The sequence below is a fragment of the Carassius gibelio genome, chromosome B3 (genome assembly GCF_023724105.1).
Source record: "Carassius gibelio isolate Cgi1373 ecotype wild population from Czech Republic chromosome B3, carGib1.2-hapl.c, whole genome shotgun sequence".
Lineage (NCBI taxonomy): Eukaryota > Metazoa > Chordata > Actinopteri > Cypriniformes > Cyprinidae > Carassius > Carassius gibelio.
In genome coordinates, this window is record NC_068398.1 from 27,868,692 (window position 1) to 27,891,812 (window position 23,121).

At 38.6% G+C, this 23,121-nt stretch overlaps 1 protein-coding gene across 1 annotated transcript; it reads right to left on the minus strand.

Annotated features, from left to right (window-relative positions):
* Positions 1-702: 702 nt before the first annotated feature.
* Positions 703-6,887, minus strand: LOC127953622 (beta-1,4 N-acetylgalactosaminyltransferase 1-like). The gene is made up of 9 exons (XM_052552855.1): positions 6,775-6,887; positions 6,445-6,548; positions 6,260-6,318; positions 3,226-3,406; positions 2,091-2,177; positions 1,741-1,922; positions 1,380-1,523; positions 1,066-1,291; positions 703-947 (listed from the first exon to the last, which is right to left on the minus strand). Exons 1-9 carry the CDS (start codon positions 6,825-6,827, stop codon positions 766-768), a joined length of 1,218 nt encoding a protein of 405 aa, XP_052408815.1. The 5' UTR covers positions 6,828-6,887; the 3' UTR covers positions 703-765.
* Positions 6,888-23,121: the final 16,234 nt, after the last annotated feature.

Below are 23,121 nucleotides of genomic sequence, written 5' to 3' on the forward strand. Positions count from 1 at the left end.
GGACTTACCTTTCAGGACACTTGCAATTACACACTTGGATTGAATATACACTGCTGGACACTCACATTGGGACTCAAAAACACAGGGATTCTTGGACTGTTTAAGGGGATGGACAATATAACTATTCTTTTAACAGTCTACTTGGTTTTATTGTGTTGTTTTAAAATCTTTTATTGTGATCCTGTAAACACACCAATCTTATTAATCGTAATGTAAAAAAAAATAATATGTATAACTTCATAAGAACAAAAGGTTTATTGTGAGCAATGATGTCTTTGAGTGATTGTAAGGAAATGGGTTCAAAAACATCCCAAGAAACATGATGAGGACCAAATGGAGAGGGTTCAATATAGAGGGAAAGTTATGTGTTGCAATTTATTCTTAAGAAAGTGAAAGACGTGACATTTGCAAAGTACGATAACCCATACTCAGAATTGGTGTTCTGCATTTAACCCATCCAAGTGCACACCGACAGCAGTGAGTAGGGAACACACACACACCCAGAGCAGGGAGCAACTGGGGGTTCAGTACCTTGCTCAAGGGCACTTCAGCCATGGGTATTGAGGGTGGAAGAGAGCCCTATTCATTCATTCCCCACACCTACATGTCCTCCCGCCAGTGAGACTCAAGTCTGTGCCCTTCGGGTTACAAGTCCAACTCTCTAGCCATTAGGCCAACACTGTTTGCATTATCCATTAGGTGACGTGACTGCCAGATGTTTTGTGAATAATCGATAATCAGATTTGATTGTTTTAAAAAAAATAATCAGTACTCGATGTAGTTAAGATAGTTCTTAAAGAAATGGTGAGCCAGTTTTCGCCTTTCATCAGATTTTCTTTGATTCCTATAACAGTCATATTCATCCTCTGCCCGATGTGGCTGGTGACCAACAGAAAGGCCTTTACAAGAAGCAACCATCAGCTTGCCAACTCCATCAATGAAGAACTCTGAAGTCAATGGTGATCATTCAAAGATGAGACATGGAAACAAAGAATGGATGGACATGGGAAGACATTAGAAGAATGAAATGTGCTTGGAATCAATCAATGAAGATGGTACACTTACCGGTGTGAGCGACTCTTTTGAGGAACGGATCAAAGCCAACCCTTCGTACAGCATCAGTCCTAGCCAAGAAATAATTAACAACACCATCCACCAGAAAGCAGCCATCATAACCTGGAAGTGGTTGATGAAACTCTCTAATACGTCTTAGGCAGCCGCCGTCATTCTCATCTCCCTCGTCATACTCCAGAACAAAGTAGAACTGGTCCCCTGAAACCTCACCACCAAGCTAATCACAGAAAACAAACTTTTACAACAAGTATATATTGCTAAAAGACTTTTCTCTAGTTCGTAAAAGAATATCCATTCATACTTACAACATCTAGTTCCGGAAGCGCTTCCATAATCTCCACAAATCTCTCAATCCGTGTCTCACTCAAGAACTCAAAGTCGTCATCAACCCACAGGAAGTATTTAGTTGTGAGTTGAGATACAGCCAGATTTCTGCCTGCAAACCAGCCCTGAGAAGATACCAAAATCATCAGCAGTGATAAATTACCAGGTCATCAACACTTGGTGTCCACAGGTCAATTTACAGCGAAACTAGCAAACAGCAACAGACATGTTTGTGGAGTTTTGTCAGATCAGTTTGTTCCCTCTGTTGGTGCATGATATAAAGAGCTGACAGTAGGCACTAATTTTCGCCTATTGAACATGTGTAAGTGATGACATGTTTACCTGTGCAGGAGGCATGATGTAGTGCTCAATGTTGTTTCCAGGCACATTTTCAGGTTTCAGGCTGTCATCCGCAACAATGATCTTGATCTTTGGGTAAAATTTCCTGATACTCTGGATAAGGACACCCAGCTCCTTATACCTCAGAAAGGTCTTGGTTATTATGGTCACTTGTGAGTTGATATCTGAGAGACAAAAGAGTTCCTTGGTTTAACTGTGCACAAATTTGAACTATGTTTTACTCAGGACAATTTCACTTGTTAAACTTACATATCACATAACATTTATGTAAGCATATGTGATGTTGCAATCTTTTGTGTGTGTGTGTGTGTGTGTGTGTGTGGTAGTCTCACCTTTTCCTGGGTCATACAAAACAGGAACTGACGGTCTTCTGATTATGACTGGAAATATGGCCTTGTGATCCTCAAAAGTGAAAGAAACTAAAGAAAGAAGATATTTTATGCCATTTAAGAGACTTAAGAAGAGGTAAGGCTAAATATTGTATCCAGATGGTTAATTTTAGATGTGTATGATGGAAATATTTAAAATCTTGCATACGTATAATCATGAAGGCTCTTTCACATCAAGGAGGATCTAGGCTATTAAAAGGATAATTTGGCATCGACATTTAACTATCAGTGTGAGTCTGCCGCTTTAAAGGTTCAAGCTTTTTACAGTCGATCCATTTGGTTGTGATTGGATGTCTGTGTTTTGATCTTTCATCAGTTGAAAAAATTGTTTCTTAAGAAATAATCCTACTACAATATCATTCCTTCATTTTGTATTGGTTGCATTTGTGATTTAGGCCTTCTCCAGTTTCACAAAATTGAGAGTAATTATTAAAACTATTATTTATAGCTACTGTATCTAAACGGGCCTTAATTAAAAAGAATTTCAAAGAACGTTAGACATTATGCTTTATCACTCCTCTCATCTGCAATTATTAGCCCACACACAGGCTGCATTTTTCAGTGACTTTTCTTCACAAATTTATCCCAGTAGATGGCGACAATAGTATCTATCTTTATGAGTGAATCAACTAATTATTCACTCAACAGATTCGATCAAAACACAAATTCAGTCAAGAATGAATCATTACCACTAATTAACTTGCTCAGAGAGAGGAGATATGGTTTAATCTGCTGTGGCTTTGTCAGAGGAAAAAGAATAGACAGAATAATGCATTGGACAGCAATACTTTGTGTAAAAGAGAAGTAATAATATTAAGTTTTGTTTACTGAATGGTTATAAAAGAAAAATCACACCAACAATCCTGTGTTGGTCTCTTGCTAGCGTGATATTGCTAGTTGTACAAGGTATATAACTGAACTTTTAACTAAACTTTTTTCTAAAACATTGAGGCACTTAACTGGCTAGCATGTATCTTGTTACTTAAGTGTTAATCCTGCCTCTTCACTGTGTATTTGAGCAACATATTTTAGTACATATTGTAAGCCTAAGTGTTTTTCATGTACAGATAGCCTTTACCCAGGTCTGATGTTCTGATGTGGTAGATGGTGCTGGTGTAGGTCACTCTGGACAGCAGATCTTTGAGTTGTGTGAGGTTGCTGGATGAGATGGTCAGTTCACTCTGACCCTGTCCCTCCACCTGATCTCCATCCAGAAGATCCTCCACTGAGAGCACTCCACTCTTCACACTCAAAGACACCTGCAGACATCACTGTGTTAATGCAAATTAAGTACTTTAAGTTCACATCTAGAACAGAATGTGAATTTAAAGGGGTCCTATTATGCTCTTTTACAAGGTCTTGATTTTGTTTTGGGGTACTAGAATAGGCCCTCACACTAGGTTTGTTTGAAAAACACATTATTTTTCACATATTTTACATTATAACAACACCTCTCTTCCCAGTTCGGCATGAATAGCTCAAACAGTTAAAAATTAAACGAAGGCACGGCTTCTGAAATATGTGCTGTGATTGGTTAGTTGCACCAGTCTGTGTGTGATTGGTTATCTTGGCCAGTCTGTGCTGTGATTGGCTGCACTCGGCGCATGGTCGGGAAATGTCATGTCCCTTACTATAGCTGCCTGTGAGCTTCAGTGTAAATGTTGGTTCAAAATCAAATCAATTTGAATGATTTAAACCCGGATGTCCATGTCCAGAAAAGTAAGAAAAACATCATCAAAGTGGTCCATGTGACATCAGAGGGTCAGTTAGAATTTTTTTGAAGCATCAAAAATACATTTTGGTCCAAAAATAGCAAAAACTACGACTTTATTCAGAATTGCCTTCTCTTCCGTGTCTGTTGTGAGAGAGAGTTCAAAACAGTGGTGTACTGTTTGAGTACATGAATTACTCCGGGATATTGGTTTGTTTGAACTCAGAGGGAGTGTCAGCCACATTAAAAAAGTTAACAGCTTAAGTCATTTGTGGATTAATTCGTATTGGAGATGCGAACCGTTTCAAATGATTCAGTTTGATTTGGTGAACTGGTTCAAGAAGATCCGGTTACATAGATTGATTCATTCGTGAACCGGATATCACAAACTGCTTTGTTTTGAACTCTCTCACAACAGACACGGAAGAGAAGGCAATGCTGAATAAAGTCATAGTTTTTGCTATTTTTGGATCAAAATGTATTTTCAATGCTTCAAAAAATTCTAACGGACCCTCTGATGTCACATGGACCACTTTGATAATGTTTTTCTTACCTTTCTGGACATGGACAGTATACCGTACACACAGTTTCAATGGAAGGACTGAGAGCTCTCGGACTAAATCTAAAATATCTTAAACTGTGATCCGAAGATAAACGGAGGTCTTACGGGTTTGGAACGACATGAGGGTGAGTTATTAATGACATATTTTTGATTATTGGGTGAACTAACCCTTTAAAGGGACTGTAAGTAGGAATTACTCCCATCTAGTGGTGAAATTGTATTTTGCATTCAAACTAATTTTGCTCTCCAGCGCCTCGCTTTTTCAAATGCGCGTTGCATCTACGGTAGGCGATATGTACCAAAAAGCTTTGACAGGATGTCTTCTAATAGCACTTCGTCGAGTTTTCCTTCAGGTGAACAGGTGTGTTATTTCAAACAAACTGCAACATGACAACTAACAAACGAATGTTACAGTATGAATTACTGACTGTGGAAAACATGAAATATTGTAATTAGTAGTTATGTCTTCTTTATTCGTTATATTTTCTGAATTATGTGCATTGTTAGATATCATCATCATCAGATGATTCAACAATAGGGAGAGGAAGAGGTAGAGGTAGAGGTAGAGGGAGAGGACAGAGAGGCAGTGGATCAGTGGGATCTAGGCGAGGAGGTGGACGAGGAAGAGGTGGACGAGGAAGAGGAGGAGAGCGAGAGTCAATACCACGACGACAAAGATGCCCGGCAGCTACGAGAGACGATCTTGATAGAATTGAAGGTTTACAAAAGGCAGAGAAGAGAAGCAACCGAGGTTTGTAAAATTTATGTCTAGCAATAACAATGAATTTTCATTGTCTGTACAGTTAATGTTCGTCTATCTATATAATAACAACCAAGCAAAGAAAAAATATTATAATATAGATTGTAACACTGACTTACCTGTCGAGAAGAAAACAGGCCACTTCAGCGTCTCTTTTGAAATCTTTATCCAGCATTATCTCTTTCCACCTAGAAAAAGCTTCCCCGACATTAACTCTTGTTTTCTGTAATCTACGGTCACGTTTCCTTTTACGTTCTATTTTTGACTGTTTTGGCGACGATGTTTTCTTCTCCTGTGGCGCGGCATATGTATGGTCCATAATAAAAATGCAATACAGACTTTTAAACTTGCCGGTGCAGTTTCAAGCGCCTCTCACTGATCTGCACCTGCGTTTCTGGCTCTGACCGAAAACGCGTTGTGGAAACGCGTTGGCTTAGTACTTTTTGTCCCTCTCTGCTATTATAGTTTTGCAAGATGGCGGAACTACATGGAAGCCTCCGTCGACCTACCCTTCCCATGTATATAAAGATAATAAATTCTTCATTTACGAGGATTAGTTTAAACATTGGCATAGGTATTTGTACACCATTGAGGGCATATTTATGAATAAAAATATTGATTTTAGATAATAAAATACCTAAAAAGTTACTTATTGTCCCTTTAAATAAAATATCACCTTTTGAATCGGACCTTGAGCTTTATAACTTTGTCGATCTTTTTTTTATGCTCAAACAGCAACATTATAGAAAAAGCATAATAGCACACCTTTAAGAATTGAACACTTTTTATGGTGAAAACAGCATTTTAAAGTGCATGTATTGTGATTGAATACCTCATACACTGAAAAAAAAAAAAGAATTGGCTTAAAAACAATTTTCATGCAGATATAGCTAATTTAATAAATGACATAATTTATGTAATACTGAAATAAACATGACATTTTGAATTTGAAAAGGAGCAATTATTTTTTCTTGTAAAAAAATTATTTTATTTACAACTTAACGCTTTTTCTTACAGTGTACTAGGGCTTTTACCTACAAATGACCTTAAAAAACATAAAAAAAGAGCACAAATGGCACCTTGTACACCTCCCTGTTGTTTGTTGTTAAACCTCTCCCTTGTGTTTGAAGAGCAAGACCTGAAATGATGATATAAAAACACAATTCACTATGTTTCAAATTCACTTATCAGAGGAAAATTTAGTTTTGTAACATTTTTAATATAAGCTGAGGTTTTGCTCCATTTATAAGGAATGTAAGTTAACCTGGTATCAAACTTTTCTTCAGAGGAGCTACCCTGAAACCTGTGATTGGATATTGGAGAGGAGAGTTGGCTGGGGCAATAATAATATCTGTGTTTGTCTTCCTCCTGGAAAAAGGGCATGAAAAATAACACAGTGTTGGAAAAACTGTATAAATGGCTCCAAGAATGTCTAATGAAAGAACGATCATTGGAAATTTCAACTGCACCCTTGCTAAGAGAAAATATAATGGAGCAAGTCAATCCTCAATGAGAGGTGTAACAACAAAGATAAACAGAAAAAGGGGTTGTGTTAACAGGACTGTGGGCAAGATGAAGAAAAATCCAGGTAAACCTGAGTTGATATTGCTTGTATTCATTCGCTCTGCGTTCAAGTATGTTATCCATTTCATGTGGCACAACTTTCCTCGTGAGTTTAGCTCCTTTACAAGAAACATTTGGCCTGAAGAGTTTCATCAAACTTGACAAACATGTAAAGATCACAGGTTAGGCAGAGCATATAAACTGGATTTAATTAAGATTAATTAGGAAAATTTAAATGATACTTACCTTGAGATTTCAGATTGTTCAGTACTTAAGCTGTTTAACAGAATAAAGTAAGCAGATCACATTGCTTAGTTAAAAGTAAGAGAAAGGAAGGAAGGAATTGTAAATATATAATGTAACATAAACAGAAGAAACTGAAAAGTTAATACAAATCAGAGATGCTCACAAGTCTCTGAGCTAGAGTCCAAGTCAAGTCTCAAGTCTCTGAGCTAGAGTCCAAGTCAAGTCTCAAGTCTCTGAGCTAGAGTCCAAGTCAAGTCTCAAGTCTCTGAGCTAGAGTCCAAGTCAAGTCTCAAGTCTCTGAGCTAGAGTCCAAGTCAAGTCTCAAGTCTCTTTATTATATTAAGTCTCTGGTTATAATAAATGTTGCATCACGTACAGCGACCCATCCAAGCTGCTTAGAACACTGCATAGCTATATATAAGGAATTCAAAGCATGTAATATGTTTTTATGACAACTCTATCTATTAGCATACAATATCAACTTTGATTTTGGTATATAATCAGTGTAAATAGGCTATTGCAACATGACAAAAACACCAAGAATGCTTTACTTTTAAGTTAATATCTGTATTTATGCATTTATGGATTCAGTAATGGCCTTCTGTCTGTCCTGGCTGTAGCTGCACACCTCTTGTCTGGCTTAAGAATGAACAAAGCTACGCTGACTTATGTTATTCATACAATAACTACTCACAAATAAACATCAAAAACAAAGCCGGCTGCAATGAATTTCTGTGCAAAACAGCTTTTACTACAAACACTTCCACACAAGAACATTGTTATCACACAAGAACATTTTGATAGAGAACCAAAAATATTTAAAGTAGATAAAATTTGAATAAATAAAATGTAAATGTCTACATACTATTACTACTGTAAACTTTGCAAATAGGACATCAGCCCCTTCAAGTCAATGAACAATAACAAAGTGGGCTGCAATGAATATCTGTGCAAAACGTCATGGCTCCGCTCCTACCCAATGACAGAGGCACGCAGGTTTTTTTCCACTGGAGTACTCACGTGAAGGATGCGTGCACAACTAATAACTAATATCATCACGCTATAAAGGTTTGGCCTGCGCTGGGTGCGCCCCTCCCCCTATAACTGTTCTGTCTCGCGGAGGAGCTCATTTGTGTGCATCTGTGTGAAACACGCGCTCTGAAACACGCATATGAAAAAAGAGCGACAGAAAGAACGGCTCCCCTCCAGCCGTGACTCGGCTCCCATCGTTCATGTTTATGAGCCGTTCAAAAGAATCGGTTCGTTCGCGAACGTCACAACTCTAACAGCGAGCTCATCTGACGTTTACTAAAAATTAACATTGTTCACGAGTCCCGGAGCTCGAGTCCGAGTCGAGTCTGAAGTCTTTCGAGGACGAGTCTCAAGTCGAGTCTGAAGTCACTATTTGTGCGACTTAAGTCGCACTCGAGTCCGAGTCTCAAACTCGAGTCCCCATCTCTGATACAAATGGGTGTTTCTTCGAATAGACACTGCGCATACGAGGCACTTTAGATCAATTCTGCACTGTTTTTGCATAAATCAATTCTGTTTAGCTTCAATCATTCTGCACAATTGAGTGCATGCATGACAGCTTACAGTTAATAGGGCTTGGGCGCCGCGTTGCATTCTGGGACGTGGCGGTCCTGCTGGCAGCCTCGCGAAAGTAAACATACATCAAGTCGAACGAGAAGAAGCAGAGTTAGGAGAAAGAGAAAAGATGGTAAAATTGTGAAAGGTTGTGGAATTTATAGGGATACGTTAAATAGGGATGCCAGGGACCGGTATGTGGACAAAATCGGCACTTTTAACGGTTTGGATCCATATGAAATTCCCAACAAATAGTGGAGTACAAACGGAGACTTGCTGCCGCACTTTTGCATAATAGATATCTTCGGCTACCTTGTTTGTTTTGTGAGCGCCTACACTTCAGAATAGTTCCGAAGCTACAAGTCATTGAAGTCTCATGTACAGTTCACAAATGGATGGGTATTTTCCTGTAAAATATCCCGTTAGCTCTTCAATCGGACCTGTCAAGTCTCTGTGTTGTTGTCCTGTTGCTACTTCTTGCCCTTCCAGTGAAACAGCTGTTTTCAAAGCATCGTTTGCTTACTTAAATGCAACCTTAGCGTGGTTGTTGTGAGAGCACGATTTCACGCCAATCTGTAACTAAAGTCACGTTAGACCTAGCTTCACAAATCGCTTAACGTTAGTTAATGCAGCAGTTTTGTAGTTCGAATTTTTTATGTCAGCAGAGGGATAGCAACAAAAAGATGAATGTTGAAATTTCCCGTGTTTTTGAAGGGTAACCCAAGAAATTTCCCTTATTTTCAATGTTGACTTACGCTATATAAATGAATATTCAGATGTTATGGTCTCCATCGCGCCTCCAAGCAGGAAAGCGGTGTAAAGTTAATCCATTCTCATTTTGTTTTCCCCATGGCGATTATATGTTGCGCTATTTACACCCCACAATACAGCAACGGTTTACCATGGTTGAAATAGATTTTTAATTAATCAAATTAAGACACACGGATGAGAGGGAGTATGTCTAAACACTGCGCAGTAGCACGAGTAGCAGTAAAGGAGGCTGTCAACGTGGTGGCCACGCCAAGTAATGACGTCACGATGCCCAAGCCCTATTCTGCATTCATAGCTCTTAGCCAGGCCCGTCGCGACAAGGCAGGCAAACCAAGCAATTGCTTGGGGCCCCGAGCTGGCCTGGGGCCCCAAGACAACGACTGGTTAAGAATAAAATGCACTCAGTAGTCGCTGACAGCAGCCAGCCAACCACGTGATCTCACGTGATGGACTAATATCTGTAAATATTAAGCCAGAACAGTCTATTTAAATATTAATCCTGCATGTTCTGCGTGTCTCTGTTAATGAATGGAGCAGAAGCGCGAGTTCCTTTATTAACACACAGTGAAGTGCGCGTGAGGCTCCGGTGATTTCAGCGTCTGCTGTCTCACTAAATAAGACGAGAACACATGAACAACATCTCCAAAACTGCTCTGACAGTCACTTCCTGAGCGTTTGACCATTTGATTTGAGTAAAACTAGCGTCACATCACATACACAGAACTTAATAGTAAATCCCCATTGTTTACCAAAAAGCTAAGTTTGCTTAATTTTCAATAATTAAAATATAAATTAAATTAATGTTTTGTGTTTAATGTTTAATGTGCATCTCAGAAAATGCTTTATTTAAAACCCCAACTGAATGGCACTTAAATGCACTTAATTCATCTGTCAACTTTATTGTCATTGTTCACAGTACAAGTACAAACAGAGAAACAATGGATAATAATTAAATGTTTATTTTTGATGTATGCATCAAAAAAGAAAAAGAAAAAAAAAGGAAACTTAGTTGTTCATTTTAAGAGACCCAGGAGTCTTATTTTCTTTTGCATAATTAATATTAATAAGCAAAAACACATTTTATCCGATTACTCGATTAATCGATGGAATTAATTACTCGATTACTAAAATATTCGATAGCTACAGCCCTAGATGAAAGTGGCATAGCAAATAGCATGCTATACTATTCCACCGTGATAATCTATTTACCAAATGGGGGTTATGAAAACCACACAATAAATTCTGTGCATCAAACATTAGCTTGGGATGTTTTTAAGCATTGGTAGTGAAAGCAGCTGCCTGCTTCCCTTCCCTTCTAATATCAAAATATGGAAATGCTAACATATCTTTAATCTACGGTAAACTTTATAATAAGTAAAAATACTGTTTGCTAACAGTTAAATGACAAAGATTAAAGATTAATTAATCAATTTACCATCTATTAATGATTGTTATTACAAAGTGTCTACCATCTAACTTATTAACTATGGTTTTGGGAAACGTACCCCTGAGCTGTTAATAGTGACCTCTTTCAATATGCTAACAGTGAAATGGTATAACGTACTTCACAGGTAATTTCAGAATTTTTTTTTTCAATTATTTTCCCAGCTACACCATCAACTTCATCCACAACATCAACAGATGCATCACTTCTCAGTGCTGATGTTTCCTCTATATAGCACAAGGTACCACAAGCTCTATAATTATAGCCGATATCCTGCACAGCCCAGAGTTTAAACTGATAAGTGTCTGCTTTCATATTATTAGAAAAAAAAACAGTGCAAATCATTGCTGAATTCCCACCAAACTATTTTTTCAAGCAGTATTTGACCTGTAAACCTTTTTTATTTATATAAAGTGTGGGTGAACTTAAATTGTATGGCTATGCTGTGGTTCCTGTAGGCTTTGCGTGCATGCGGGGGTCGGGGGCCTCTATTGTCCATTTTGCTTGGGGCCCCCAAATTCCTTCAAACGGCCCTGCTCTTAGCTATAAAAAAAAATAAAAAGTAAATCACTGCCATAAATGCCGGCTATCTTTCAGCGCCCGACAGGTTTTGGAGCCAAGTGAATATTGACTGCAGCTCCCAAAAAAGACGACAAAAAAAAAATAGCCTAATATATATATATATATATTTTTAAATTCTATATGACCACACTTGTGTGATTAGAACATTCAGCGCAACATATTCTGTGTTCACGCTTTGGATGGTGCTGAGCCAGAGACATGTTTTTAAGACACTGCTCATTGAAACCAATCACACATGATTCTGCTGAGCTTATTGATGCAGTGGTCAATCAGAGACATTCAGATGAGTCACCACTGAAACACCGGTGTTTTGCTGGTGACTGATTCTGCTGACTAGAAACAACAAAGTGCAGATGTGCCTACAATGGAAGTAAGATATTCTTTAAACTGTGCAAACAGCTTCAGTGATTAGAGTGGGAGTTTTTGAGAGTGTTTGGTAGTGTAATGGGAGTTTTTGAACGCCAGCTTGACTGAAGTCAATGATAATGCTTTTCAATAATGAAAATATTCTTTGCTCTATTCCTGTACAATGAAAATACACATGGCATGACACCCATATCTGCTACTTAAGTAAAAAATGGGCTTTGTGTGTAGTTAACAGGTTACACTAACAAGCTACTTTGCCAATCTGATTAAAAAAATAATAATAATATCTATGTAAAAAGCATTAGAAATATTGAAGAACCCCTGATTTAGATTGACCATTTGTGTTCAGTGCATTTATGTTCCTAGGACTGTTGTTTCGAAGTTTATTATTTTTCTGTTGTAGCTCAGTTATTGTTGGTTTATTTCCTATTTAGTCCACCTGTGTATACTGTGTATATTTCCTTGTTCTTATAGCCCTCTGTTTGAAATGGATTTAGCTTGTCAGCTGTTGTCTTTGTGTTTGTGTGTGTGTGTGTGTGTGTGTGTGTGTGTGTGTGTGTGTGTGTGAAGCTGTTGTGTTTGTGGTTCTTTGTGGCTTGTCTTTGATTTAGAGCTGCAACTATCGATTATTTTTTCTGTCGACTAATCTAACGATTATTTTTTCGATTAGTCGACTAATCTAACAATTATTTTTATTACAATAAATAATGTTCTTTTTTTAATTAGCTAATGAATCCTTTGGAGAACTTTACAAAAAAATATAAGTACAACTTCTAATATAATATTTCAACCTTTATTCATTTTCAACCAATGTGGTTGAAGTTTTTAGAGTATAAAATAATAAAGAGGCAAAGAAAATGATTTTACTATGGTAAATATGAGTTTATGATAGCGTTTATTATTAAACCACAGTAGCCATAAATTTACAGTAGTCTGAGACGTCATGAAATGTTCTTTAGCATCACAAACCATAAAATGTAATCAGGGTTCTGCTATGGTTTAACTTGGTTTCCAGAGATCTGGAGCTGATTCGGGGTAACTCGGTGGTTTGTCACTGTTGTCTCACGGCGCGCTGTCTTTTAAGGGGCCGTTCACGTATCACGTCATTTCCAATGTAGGCGCGCAATAAGCGCGCTCATAATGGAAGCGGCGCGGTTGCGACGCACTCTTTTTTCAAGGCGCGTCCGCACCGCATCGAGTTAAAAACATCTAAACTTTTCAGAATGCCGCAAGCGAAAGAATATCAGACCTGAACCAGGAAGTTGGTCACCAGATCACACGGTAACCAGTTAAACCGTAACCGGAGAGCGCCAAGATGTTTTCCTCTGAAGTGCTCCCGCATCGCAGTTGTGCTGCCTTGGTACACCATATCGGTTTTGCAAAGGGAACAAAGGGCCATTTTATTTGTCCTCTTTTTAAAGTATTCCCATACTTTTGATAACAGTGGTCTCTGTTTTTGTGATAGAATGCAACTTTCTCCATTCCCAGTATGCCATTACACGAGATGTAAACAAACAGTGTGACGCGTCGACGCATTTCACGCACGTCGACGTATTTTTGTAGTCGACGTAATCGATGACGTCGACGGGTTGTTGCAGCACTACTTTGATTATCTTTCATATCAATAAAAGTACAGTACTTGTATATGGATGTCAGAGGAGAAGCTGAATTAACTGCTTTTGAGGAAACATTTTATTATTTAATGAATTAAAAGACTATCTGCTAATTTTCAACATGTCTGCCATTAAACTTTTTTTTTTGTTCTATCAATTGCTCATCAGGAACAGCTGCAGTGAATGGGTGCCGTCTAGGTCTGGGACAACGCATCGAGGTCATCGATGACGTCGATGCAAAAAATACGTCGACGCAAAATATGCGCATCGATTCGTCGACCTGTTTTTATCTCTCTAAAAAACGTTTGCAAAACGTTTACCTTATGTGCGCTGAATATACGCGATGGCCGGATCAACATTCTGTCCAACGTTATATAACCAATCCAGGGGTTTTTCTGCATTGATCTTTTTTTTTGGCGGCTGTCAAAGCCTTATTTGAACGATGAGTCATGCCTGACAGGGCACGTCTGAGAGAGATCCCAGGCTGCGCGCGCACACTCACAGTCTTCAAACAACACGAGCGCGTCTTGCTCTCTCTCTCCCTTGTGCATATTAATCACGATAGAAAAAGGGAGAAACACCAAAGTTTCACGCGCGCTCACAGTCTTCAAACTACACGAGCGCTGTCTTGCTCTCTCTCTCTCTCTCGCTGAGTCTTAGAGGGTTGGGTGTCCGAGGGTTCCCACGTGGAGAGGGCGACTTTTTGTTTTTTTCTATTACTATTCTTTCGTTTTTCTACTACTATTCTTTCGTTTTTCTACTAAAACTAAAATATTATTTTGTAAAGGAGATTATAGTTTATTTGTTGTGTTTTGTTTGGGATCGGGATGGCGTCATTCTCCATGAGGGTGACGCCACCTGTTTCCCTCCGTCATGGCGTCAGGTGTGTTCCTGCGTCAGGTGTGGCGGTGGAGGATGTGTTGGTGGCGGTAGGAGAGGAGATCGGATACGAGAATATTACATCTGCGTCTCGTATGAATAAAGCGGTGGTGGTGTTTGTGAAGGAGGAGGTGCAAGTAGGCCGTTTGAATACAAACGGGATTGTGGTAAGTGGAGAATTTATAATTGTTTCACCGCTTGTTGCTCCAACCACAAAAGTAACCGTGTCAAACGTGCCTCCATTCATTCCCAACGAGGAGATTGAGCGTGGACTTTCGCGCTACGGGAAATTTGCTAGTGCAATGAAAGCGCTTCCACTCGGCTGTAAGAATGAGTCGTTAAAACATGTAATGTCTTTCAGAAGACAAGTGTTCATGTTCCTGAACGAGCCGAGTATTGACGTGTCGTTTAGGGTGATGCATGAGGGGAAGGCTTACATGATTTATGCCAACACTGGGAGTATGAAGTGTTTTAATTGTGGGGATGTTAGCCATAAGCGATTAATGTGCCCACATAAGGTTGGTGTTAGCGGGGAGAACGCGTCAGAGAACGCCGGGCCGAGCGCCGCGGGCGTCTGGGAGAACGTGTCAGAGAACGCCGGGCCGAGCGCCGCGGGCGTCGGGGAGAACGCGTCAGAGAACGCCGGGCCGAGCGCCGCGGGCGTCGGGGAGAACGCGTCAGAGAACGACGGGCCGAGCGCCGCGGGCGGCGGGGAGAACGCGACAGAGAGCGCGCTGCCTTCAGCTGGGGAGGAGCGGCAGGATCACAGTGGAAAACAGGCAGAAAGCGTAATTAATGACAGTCATACTGAGGAAGCTGGTGCTGAACCAGAAGCAGGTGAAGACAGTGTAACGAAAAACGATGTGAGTGAACATGGAGATACTGAAATGGAAAGTGTTGATCTATCAAAGAGTCAAGAAAACTGTGAGACAGAAATGAAAGATGATGATACTTTTTCTGAGGTTTCTGATGTGGGCTCGCAGATAGAAAGGGACGTGTACACTCTAAAATAAATAAATGACTTTCTAGACATGACTTTTGGCAAGGGTTTCGACGTCACTGATTTTTTTCCCAGACCCTGAGAAGTTCATAGCATCGGTACTGTTATTTCAGAGAACGGTTAGTTATGAGGCTTTAGACAAGAAAAAGAGGTTTAGACTGAAGAAAATGGTAACAAAATGGAGAAAAGATAAAGTTGTTTCCCAAAGACACCAAAATGTTTAAACATCACGTGGTGAACTTTACTTTTTACTGTCTCTTTCTGTCTCTGTCCTCTTTATTTTTATATTCCTACATGGATGTTTTAAGGGTGGGATCTCTAAATATAAACGGTGGATGAGACCGGGGAAAACTAGGAATGGTTTCTGAGTTTATTAAAATTAAAAAGGTTAACGTTTCTTTTTTACAAGAAACCCACACTAACAAGGACAATGAAATTGAGTGGGGAATGTGGTTGGAGGGCAAGTTTGTTTTAAGCCACGGCACAAACAACAGTGCAGGAGTTGCTATTTTATTCTCTGCGAACATGAATATCAACATTTTAAATATAGACAAGATTGTTGAAGGCAGATTGTTACTAACAGAAATTGAATACGAAGAAACTGTGTTTGTGCTGGTAAATATATATGCTCCCAATAACGGTCCAGAACGCAAGGATCTTTTTATGAAATTAAGAGATGCTGTCCAGAAGTATGATGAGAGTGTGTGTCTGGTAATTGGTGGTGACTGGAATTGCACAACTGATTTTATTGTAGACCGAAATGGTGAAGACCCTCACAGTCAATCTGCTGCTACCCTGTTAAGTTTTATTCATGAATTTCAGCTAATAGATGTGTGGAGAACAAGAAACACGGGTGTGAGACAATACACATGGCTGAAAGTGTGTGATGATAGAGTCTCTGGAGCAAGATTAAACCGGTTTTATTTGAACGAAATGTGGAGTAAAAGAGTTATTGATGCTTCTATTTCTCCCAATGGTTTTTCAGATCACCACATGATTACTTTGGTTTTAAACATAAAGAAGACACAAAAGTCTAATTATTACTGGCTTTTAAATGTTAAGTTTTTAAATGATGTTTTATTTTGTGAAAGGTTTAAAGTGTTTTGGAGCAACTGGAAGTTGAAAAAGTCTTCATTTGAAAGTCGTCAGTGGTGGGATGTGGGAAAGGTGAACATAAGACTTTTCTGTCAGAATTATGCTTCCCAAACATCAACCATAGTGAAAAACACAGTAAGGACTTTACAGAAGGACATTGAGTCGATGGAAAGAAATCTTGTATCCAGTAGTGAAGCTGTGCATTGCAATGTTTTAAAAAAGAAAAAACAAGAACTGAACTCTTATTTGCAGGAGCAGGCAAAGGGAGCGTTGATAAGAGCCAGATTCTACTCTGTCAAGGACATGGACGCTCCAAGTGCTTTCTTTTTTAATCTAGAGAGAAAAAGTGTCCATCAGAAGCAAATGTGTAATCTCCGTCGGCAAGATGGATCGGTGACTTCAAATCCAGCTGAAATGAGGAAGCTAGCGAGAGACTTCTATAAGCAGCTGTTCAGCGCTGAGAGCTGTGATGCTGCGAGCGTTGAGGATCTGCTGGAGGAACTGCCTCAGCTCTAGCACCAGCAGAAAGAGGCACTGGACACTTTAATCTCTTTTAAAGAACTCACGGAAGCAGTGCATCAGCTACACACTGGCCGTTCTCCAGGGATTGATGGCTCATCTGTGGATTTTTATCAGCAATTCTGGTATATAATAGGACCAGATTTTTATGAAGTGTTGTTGGACTGCATCAAGAACAAAACACTTCCTACAAGCTGTCGACGAGCCGTCCTGTCTCTCCTTCCAAAGAAGGGGGACTTGGGATTTTTAAAGAACTGGAGACCTGTATCCTTACTGTGTTCGGACTACAAAATATTCTCCAAATGCTTATCAAACAGACTGAAAAATGTTTTAGACCAGTTGATTCACAAGGACCAGTCATACTGCATTCCTGAAAGATCAATTACGGACAACCTGTTTTTATTAAGAGACATGATCGACATTAATCAGTTTTATCATGGAAATCTTGGGTTTTTGTCGTTAGATCAAGAAAAAAGCTTTTGATCGAGTTGATCATGAATATCTTTTTAATGTTTTAAAGTGTTTTGGATTTGGTGACAGTTTTATATCTTACATTAAATTGCTGTATTTTAATGTGTCTGTGCTGGTGAAAGCAGGAGGTGGTTTGAGTGAGCCGATCCTGATGTCCAGAGGCATCCGGCAGGGATGTCCACTGTCTGGACAACTATACAACCTGGTCATAGAACCTTTGTTGTGCAGGTTGAGGAAGAATCTTAATGGAATAGCAATTCCTAATTCACAGGACAATTTTAAGTTATTTTTATCAGCATATGCAGATGACATTACTGTTTTTATTTCAAATCAGGATGACATCACAATTTTAAATCAAACTCTTGGTTTGTATGAAAGAGCTTCCTCTGCAAGAGTCAACTGGTCCAAAAGTGAAGGTTTTATTGTTGGTGGGTGGGAAGGCACAGGTTTTCCTCAACTCCTGGGTGGGTTACGCTGGAGACAAGATGGTTTTAAAGCTTTAGGTGTTTTTTTAGGTAATGAACAGTTTCAAAAGAAAAATTGGGAGGGTCTGCTGGAAAAGGTGTCTGTCAAACTGACAAAGTGGAAGTGGCTGTTGCCACAACTGTCTTACAGGAAAACCAGAAAAAACAAAGGTTTGCAACTCTCTACAATAAATCCTGAAATGATGTTTAGGCATTTGGTCCAAGGAAGGCTGAAACTTTAATTTGCATATTACCAACATACTAATAATTTGGTGTGTTTTTGCGATGTTTGGTGTTTTAATGAGGTGCTATGTACAGTTCAGGATGATCAGCTTGTTGTGAATTTTTAGAAAAAATTTAATTTTATTTTATGTTTAATTTAATTTTTTTATTTATTTTGTTTTTTTTTTCAGTAATGTGATGTAAGGTGTAATGGAAAAATAAAGTGCTTTAAACCTCAACCTCTCTCTCTCTTTCTCTCTCTCTCTCCCTCTCCCTCTCCCTTTCCCTCTCCCTCGTGTATATTAACCAAAATCATTAGACACGATAGAAAAAGGGCGGAACGCCAAAGTTTCATGTGGAGCATTCAGAGAATTTTTTTTTCCTCCATGACAGGCTGCTGGCTCCCACTGTTAATTTTTATTATTATTTTTTTTTGGAAAAGCACTCTCTGTATTAACTTAAAGCCCTCAAGTTTACATTGGTTACTGTATTCTTTCAATTGCTCTAAACAAATATTTTGGGTGACCTTTTTTATTGAATGCTAGACATCAAGTTGTTGTTATTTTCATCTGAAAGAAGAACTTTTTTTCAGTAAGCTAGGCCCTATGTGTTCAGTAAGCTTGTTTCATTAAGCTATGTGTTTTCAAGGCTTCAAGGTTTTATTGAATGCTATCTCTATACAAGTGCAAAGTAATGCATTCTTGGTCAGTCTTTTATTTTGTAATTTTAAGAGCAATAAACATATATTGCAATGTTAAGGAATTCATGTTTTTTTCATTCAGATATGTAAATCAACATGTATAAATTGTTAGTAGTCAATTAATGGGGAGATAATCGAAATCGAATCGGTCTGAAAAATTAATCGTTTGATTAATCGATGCATCGAAAAAATAATCGCTAGATTAATCTTTTAAAAAATAATCGTTTATCCCAGCCCTAGTGCCGTCAGGATGAGAGTTCAAACAGCTGATAAAAAAAATCACAAAAATCCACAACACTCCAGTTCAACAATTAACAGAAAGTATGTTTTAACTTCAAAACCAGAATCAAAAGTTTAATGAAATGTCTTGATGGATTTGTTTATTAATACACAGCTTTTCACTTTAAAATATGTTAATTGATGGACTTTAGTTGTCTGGATTACTGTGCTATTTTCATCAACGGCTGTCAGCAAATTTGGACCATAAGGGAATTAATATTCGCACGGGATTAGTATTAGTATTAAATTCAGTTCTGAAGGCCACCACTTTGCCTTTCAGAGTTTAGTACAAACTTACCTTCACACACCTGTCTAGATGTTTCTAGTATGCCTAGTAAGACCTTGATTAGCTGGCTTAGGTGTGTTTATTTAAGGCTGAAACTAAACTCTACTCTACTAAGGAACTGATGAGAGCAACGTGAACATGATTGAGACCTGTTGCAAAAGTTCAGAGGCTATAAGTGCTCCAAGTCGAAGAAAAACCATGTTACAAAAATTTACAGGTTTACAAGTTTACGGGTGCTCTAAGAATAGTGTAGATCATTTTAAGGGTTTCTAAATATCAATAAACCAATACAGACTAAGAGCAATAAATATGAAGAAAAGACTATGCATACCAGTGTGCAGGTGTGCTTTTCTTGCTTTCAAACATGCCACTTTTTTGTATAAAGTAGATGCCCAGTAAACCAAGAAGAATCAGGGGGAAAAAAAGGTTTTGTATGTTCATCGTGTGCCTCCTTATGGGGGATGATCTGAAAGAACAGTTACACACAGCAATAAATGTTACACTGGAACACATTTATACAGGAACTTTTTAATGAATGCTAAACATGCAAAATTAATGTAATGCTTGTAACAACACAAAGATGGGTAAATTATAAAAAAAAAAAAAAAATTGGTGACCTACTGTAACCTAGTGTTAGTGTTAACTGTTTTTTAAACAGCTATGTCATGTACACAATTATTTAGTTTTTTAAAAGAATAGTTTACCCCAAAATGAAAATGTATACAACTTTTTTTGTTCGTTTGTTTTTTAAACAGATTTGGAGAAATTTATCATGTAGCAATTTTTCCACGTCTTGGATGGCCTGTGGGGGAGTAAATCTTTTTTTATCAGAGCGGTTTAAGCTATAATTTTCACATTTATTAGATAAAACAGAGAAAAACACCAAAGCAATGGGTCAAGTGAGAAGGAACAGGGAAGAATAGGCCACACAAGCTGAGATGCTAATATCTGTCCCAAATGAACACAGCTGCAGAACACACACTTATTATAAATGCTCCAAAGGCCAACAAAAAAAGTGTATATTTCTACAAAAAGTGCATTTTGATATTGTTTACTCACTTAACATCATCCATCAAATAACTACGGTGTATTTGTTACTGCAATGTATTTTAGCACCCCAGAGGTGTCAAGTAACGAAGTACAAATACTTCGTTACTGTACTTAAGTAGAAATTTGGGGTATCTATACTTTACTTGAGTAATTATTTTTCAGCCGACTTTTTACTTCTACTCCTTACATTTTGAGGCAAGTATCTATACTTTCTACTCCTTACATTTTAAAAATAGCTTCGTTACTGCTATTTCATTTTGGCTTTCATTCCGGGTGTCATCATTCAAAAAAAAAAAACAAAAAAAAACAACTATAGTATCCAGATAAATCGCGCCATCCGGAAGCAGTGAATTTGATTGTGGTTGGATGAGAAGTATAAACATATACCATTCTGACACCCTATTGGTTTGTACGTGATCCATCGCACCTGCACATGACACAAATCACATCACACTCCAGCAAGGACATAGCCAGTTTTGGGCTCGTTTATCAAAACATATATATTTCTTAAAAGTAGGGTTGGGTTTGGAACCGGTATCCGATCGCCTCAGAGTCAGTCCCCTTAAATTTCACATGAAACCAGCGTCAGACCGGTCTCCTCCCGTCTTTCGGCGCGCTCTTCAATCCACAGAGGCGCAGACTGCGAACGGAGCAGCGCATGCGCACTTAAATAAACAGAGGACACAAGGTATGTGTTTAATAAACAATCACTCGGTTTCTCATCTGGAAAGTTTTCGCTCATCACACCACAGCCGTTTCCTCCAGCGAAAATCTAGCCCTTAACACATATGAACGAACACATACTTTAATTACACTTATTTAAATATACTTAATTTAATCATAAGTACTTTATACATACACTACTGTGCAAAAGTCTTAGACACGTTAGTATTTTCACTTAAAAGAATGGTGTTCGGCCAGTAATTTATATATATTGCTGTAGTGTGTCAGTATAAAATATCAGTTTACATTTCCAAACATTCATTTTGCTGTTGTCAAGCTGCTTGTGCATTCAAAATCGCACTAGATTATTATGAAAATTAATGGCAAACTGATATTTCCTACTGACACACTGCAGCAAAAGATATAAATAACTGGCTTAAAACCCTTTTTGGGGTGAAAATACTAATTTTTCCATAAGACTTTTGCACAGTACTGTATTTTAAAAACGACTTTGTTGCTACTTTATAAAGAATGACCATACAGTAATTCACAGAACTGATAAAAGACAGTGACAGACAGCACTCATCTTAACTAAATATCAGAGTGATTGACAGAGATACAGTAGAAATATTATGTGTGGTTTTGTATTAAATAATGACCCAGATTGTGAAATACGTTTATTAGCCTTAGATTAAGGGAAGCACAACTTGGGAAATGAGAGCATCCAAGCTGAAAGCTATGGATTTATTTTAAATATTTGTAATGTTCTTTAAAGTTATCCATAGTTTTTTTTGTGGTTCTTTTTTTAAAGGGGGGGTGAAATGCTATTTCATGCGTACTGAGTTTTTTACACTGTTAAAGAGTTGGATTCCCATGCTAAACATGGACAAAGTTTCAAAAATTAAGTTGTACGTTTGAAGGACTATTTTTGTTCCCAAAATACTCCTTCCGGTTTGTCACAAGTTTCGGAAAGTTTTTTTCGAGTATGGCTCTGTGTGACGTTAGATGGAGCGGAATTTCCTTATATGGGTCCTGAGGGCACGTCTGCCGGAAGAGCGCGCTCCCATATAGCAGAGCACTGAGAACACAACAGACTTCACTGATCAGAGCGAGAGCGTCGCCAAATGTCACAAAAGAAGTGTGTTTTTGGTTGCCAGGGCAAGACAACCCTGCACAGATTACCAAAGAAAAAACAGCATTAAGGGACCAGTGGATGGAGTTTATTTTTACAGAGCATCAACGGAGTTGTGCAAGTGTTTTTGTTTGTTCCCTGCATTTCGAAGATGCTTGTTTTACAAACAAGGCCCAGTTTGACGCCGGATTTGCGTATCGTTTATTTCTTAAGGATGATGCAATCCCAACGAAAAAGGGTCACGATCGTGTGTTGGAACCGCAGGCGGTGAGTAAAACTGCTTCAAATATCTCTGCCTCCTTGTTAGTGCGTCCGTCCCCATCGGAGACCCGGGTTCGAGCCCCGCTCGGGGCGAGTCGTTGCTGCTGCTGCTCTCGTTCAGTTTCAGCCTCTGGATCTGATTCTGGATCATAAATAAACGGCTGAATCTGACTGTAAGCCATAGATTGTTTTGGATGATGTTTTTTTCCTCAAGGTAATGTCACAGCTTCCACATGCTCTCAACGCAAAAGCCTACTGGCGTTCGTGATTCTTTAGCTCCGCCCACACGTCACGCCTCCAGCCGCTCGTGTTTTTCCGGGAAAAATCGGTACAGACTATCTTTCTCTTTTGATTATAATAAAACTAAAGACTTTTTGGAGTTATGAAGGATGCAGTACTACTCTATAGGTACTCAAGATTAACAGGATATTGAGTGAAAACGAGCATTTCACCCCCCCTTTAAAGTATCGGTTCAGGCACTGTTTAGGAGTACCGTTTTAAAAGTATCGAAAAGGCACTGGACCCTATTTAAAAGTTATTATTTCTCACTGGCTCATTTACCAAATGAGTGCTTTTTCTTCGTCCTCCACAAATTAAGCTACTGTAGGTAGTTCGGTAGCGAGACGTTTGAATAAATTAGCGTTTTCGATTGACGATGCGATTGACAATGTTGTGATAAGTAGGCTATACCAACTTTGTAACTCGTCCCCCCCCGAACACTGGACATAGCAGACGTATGTACCGAATA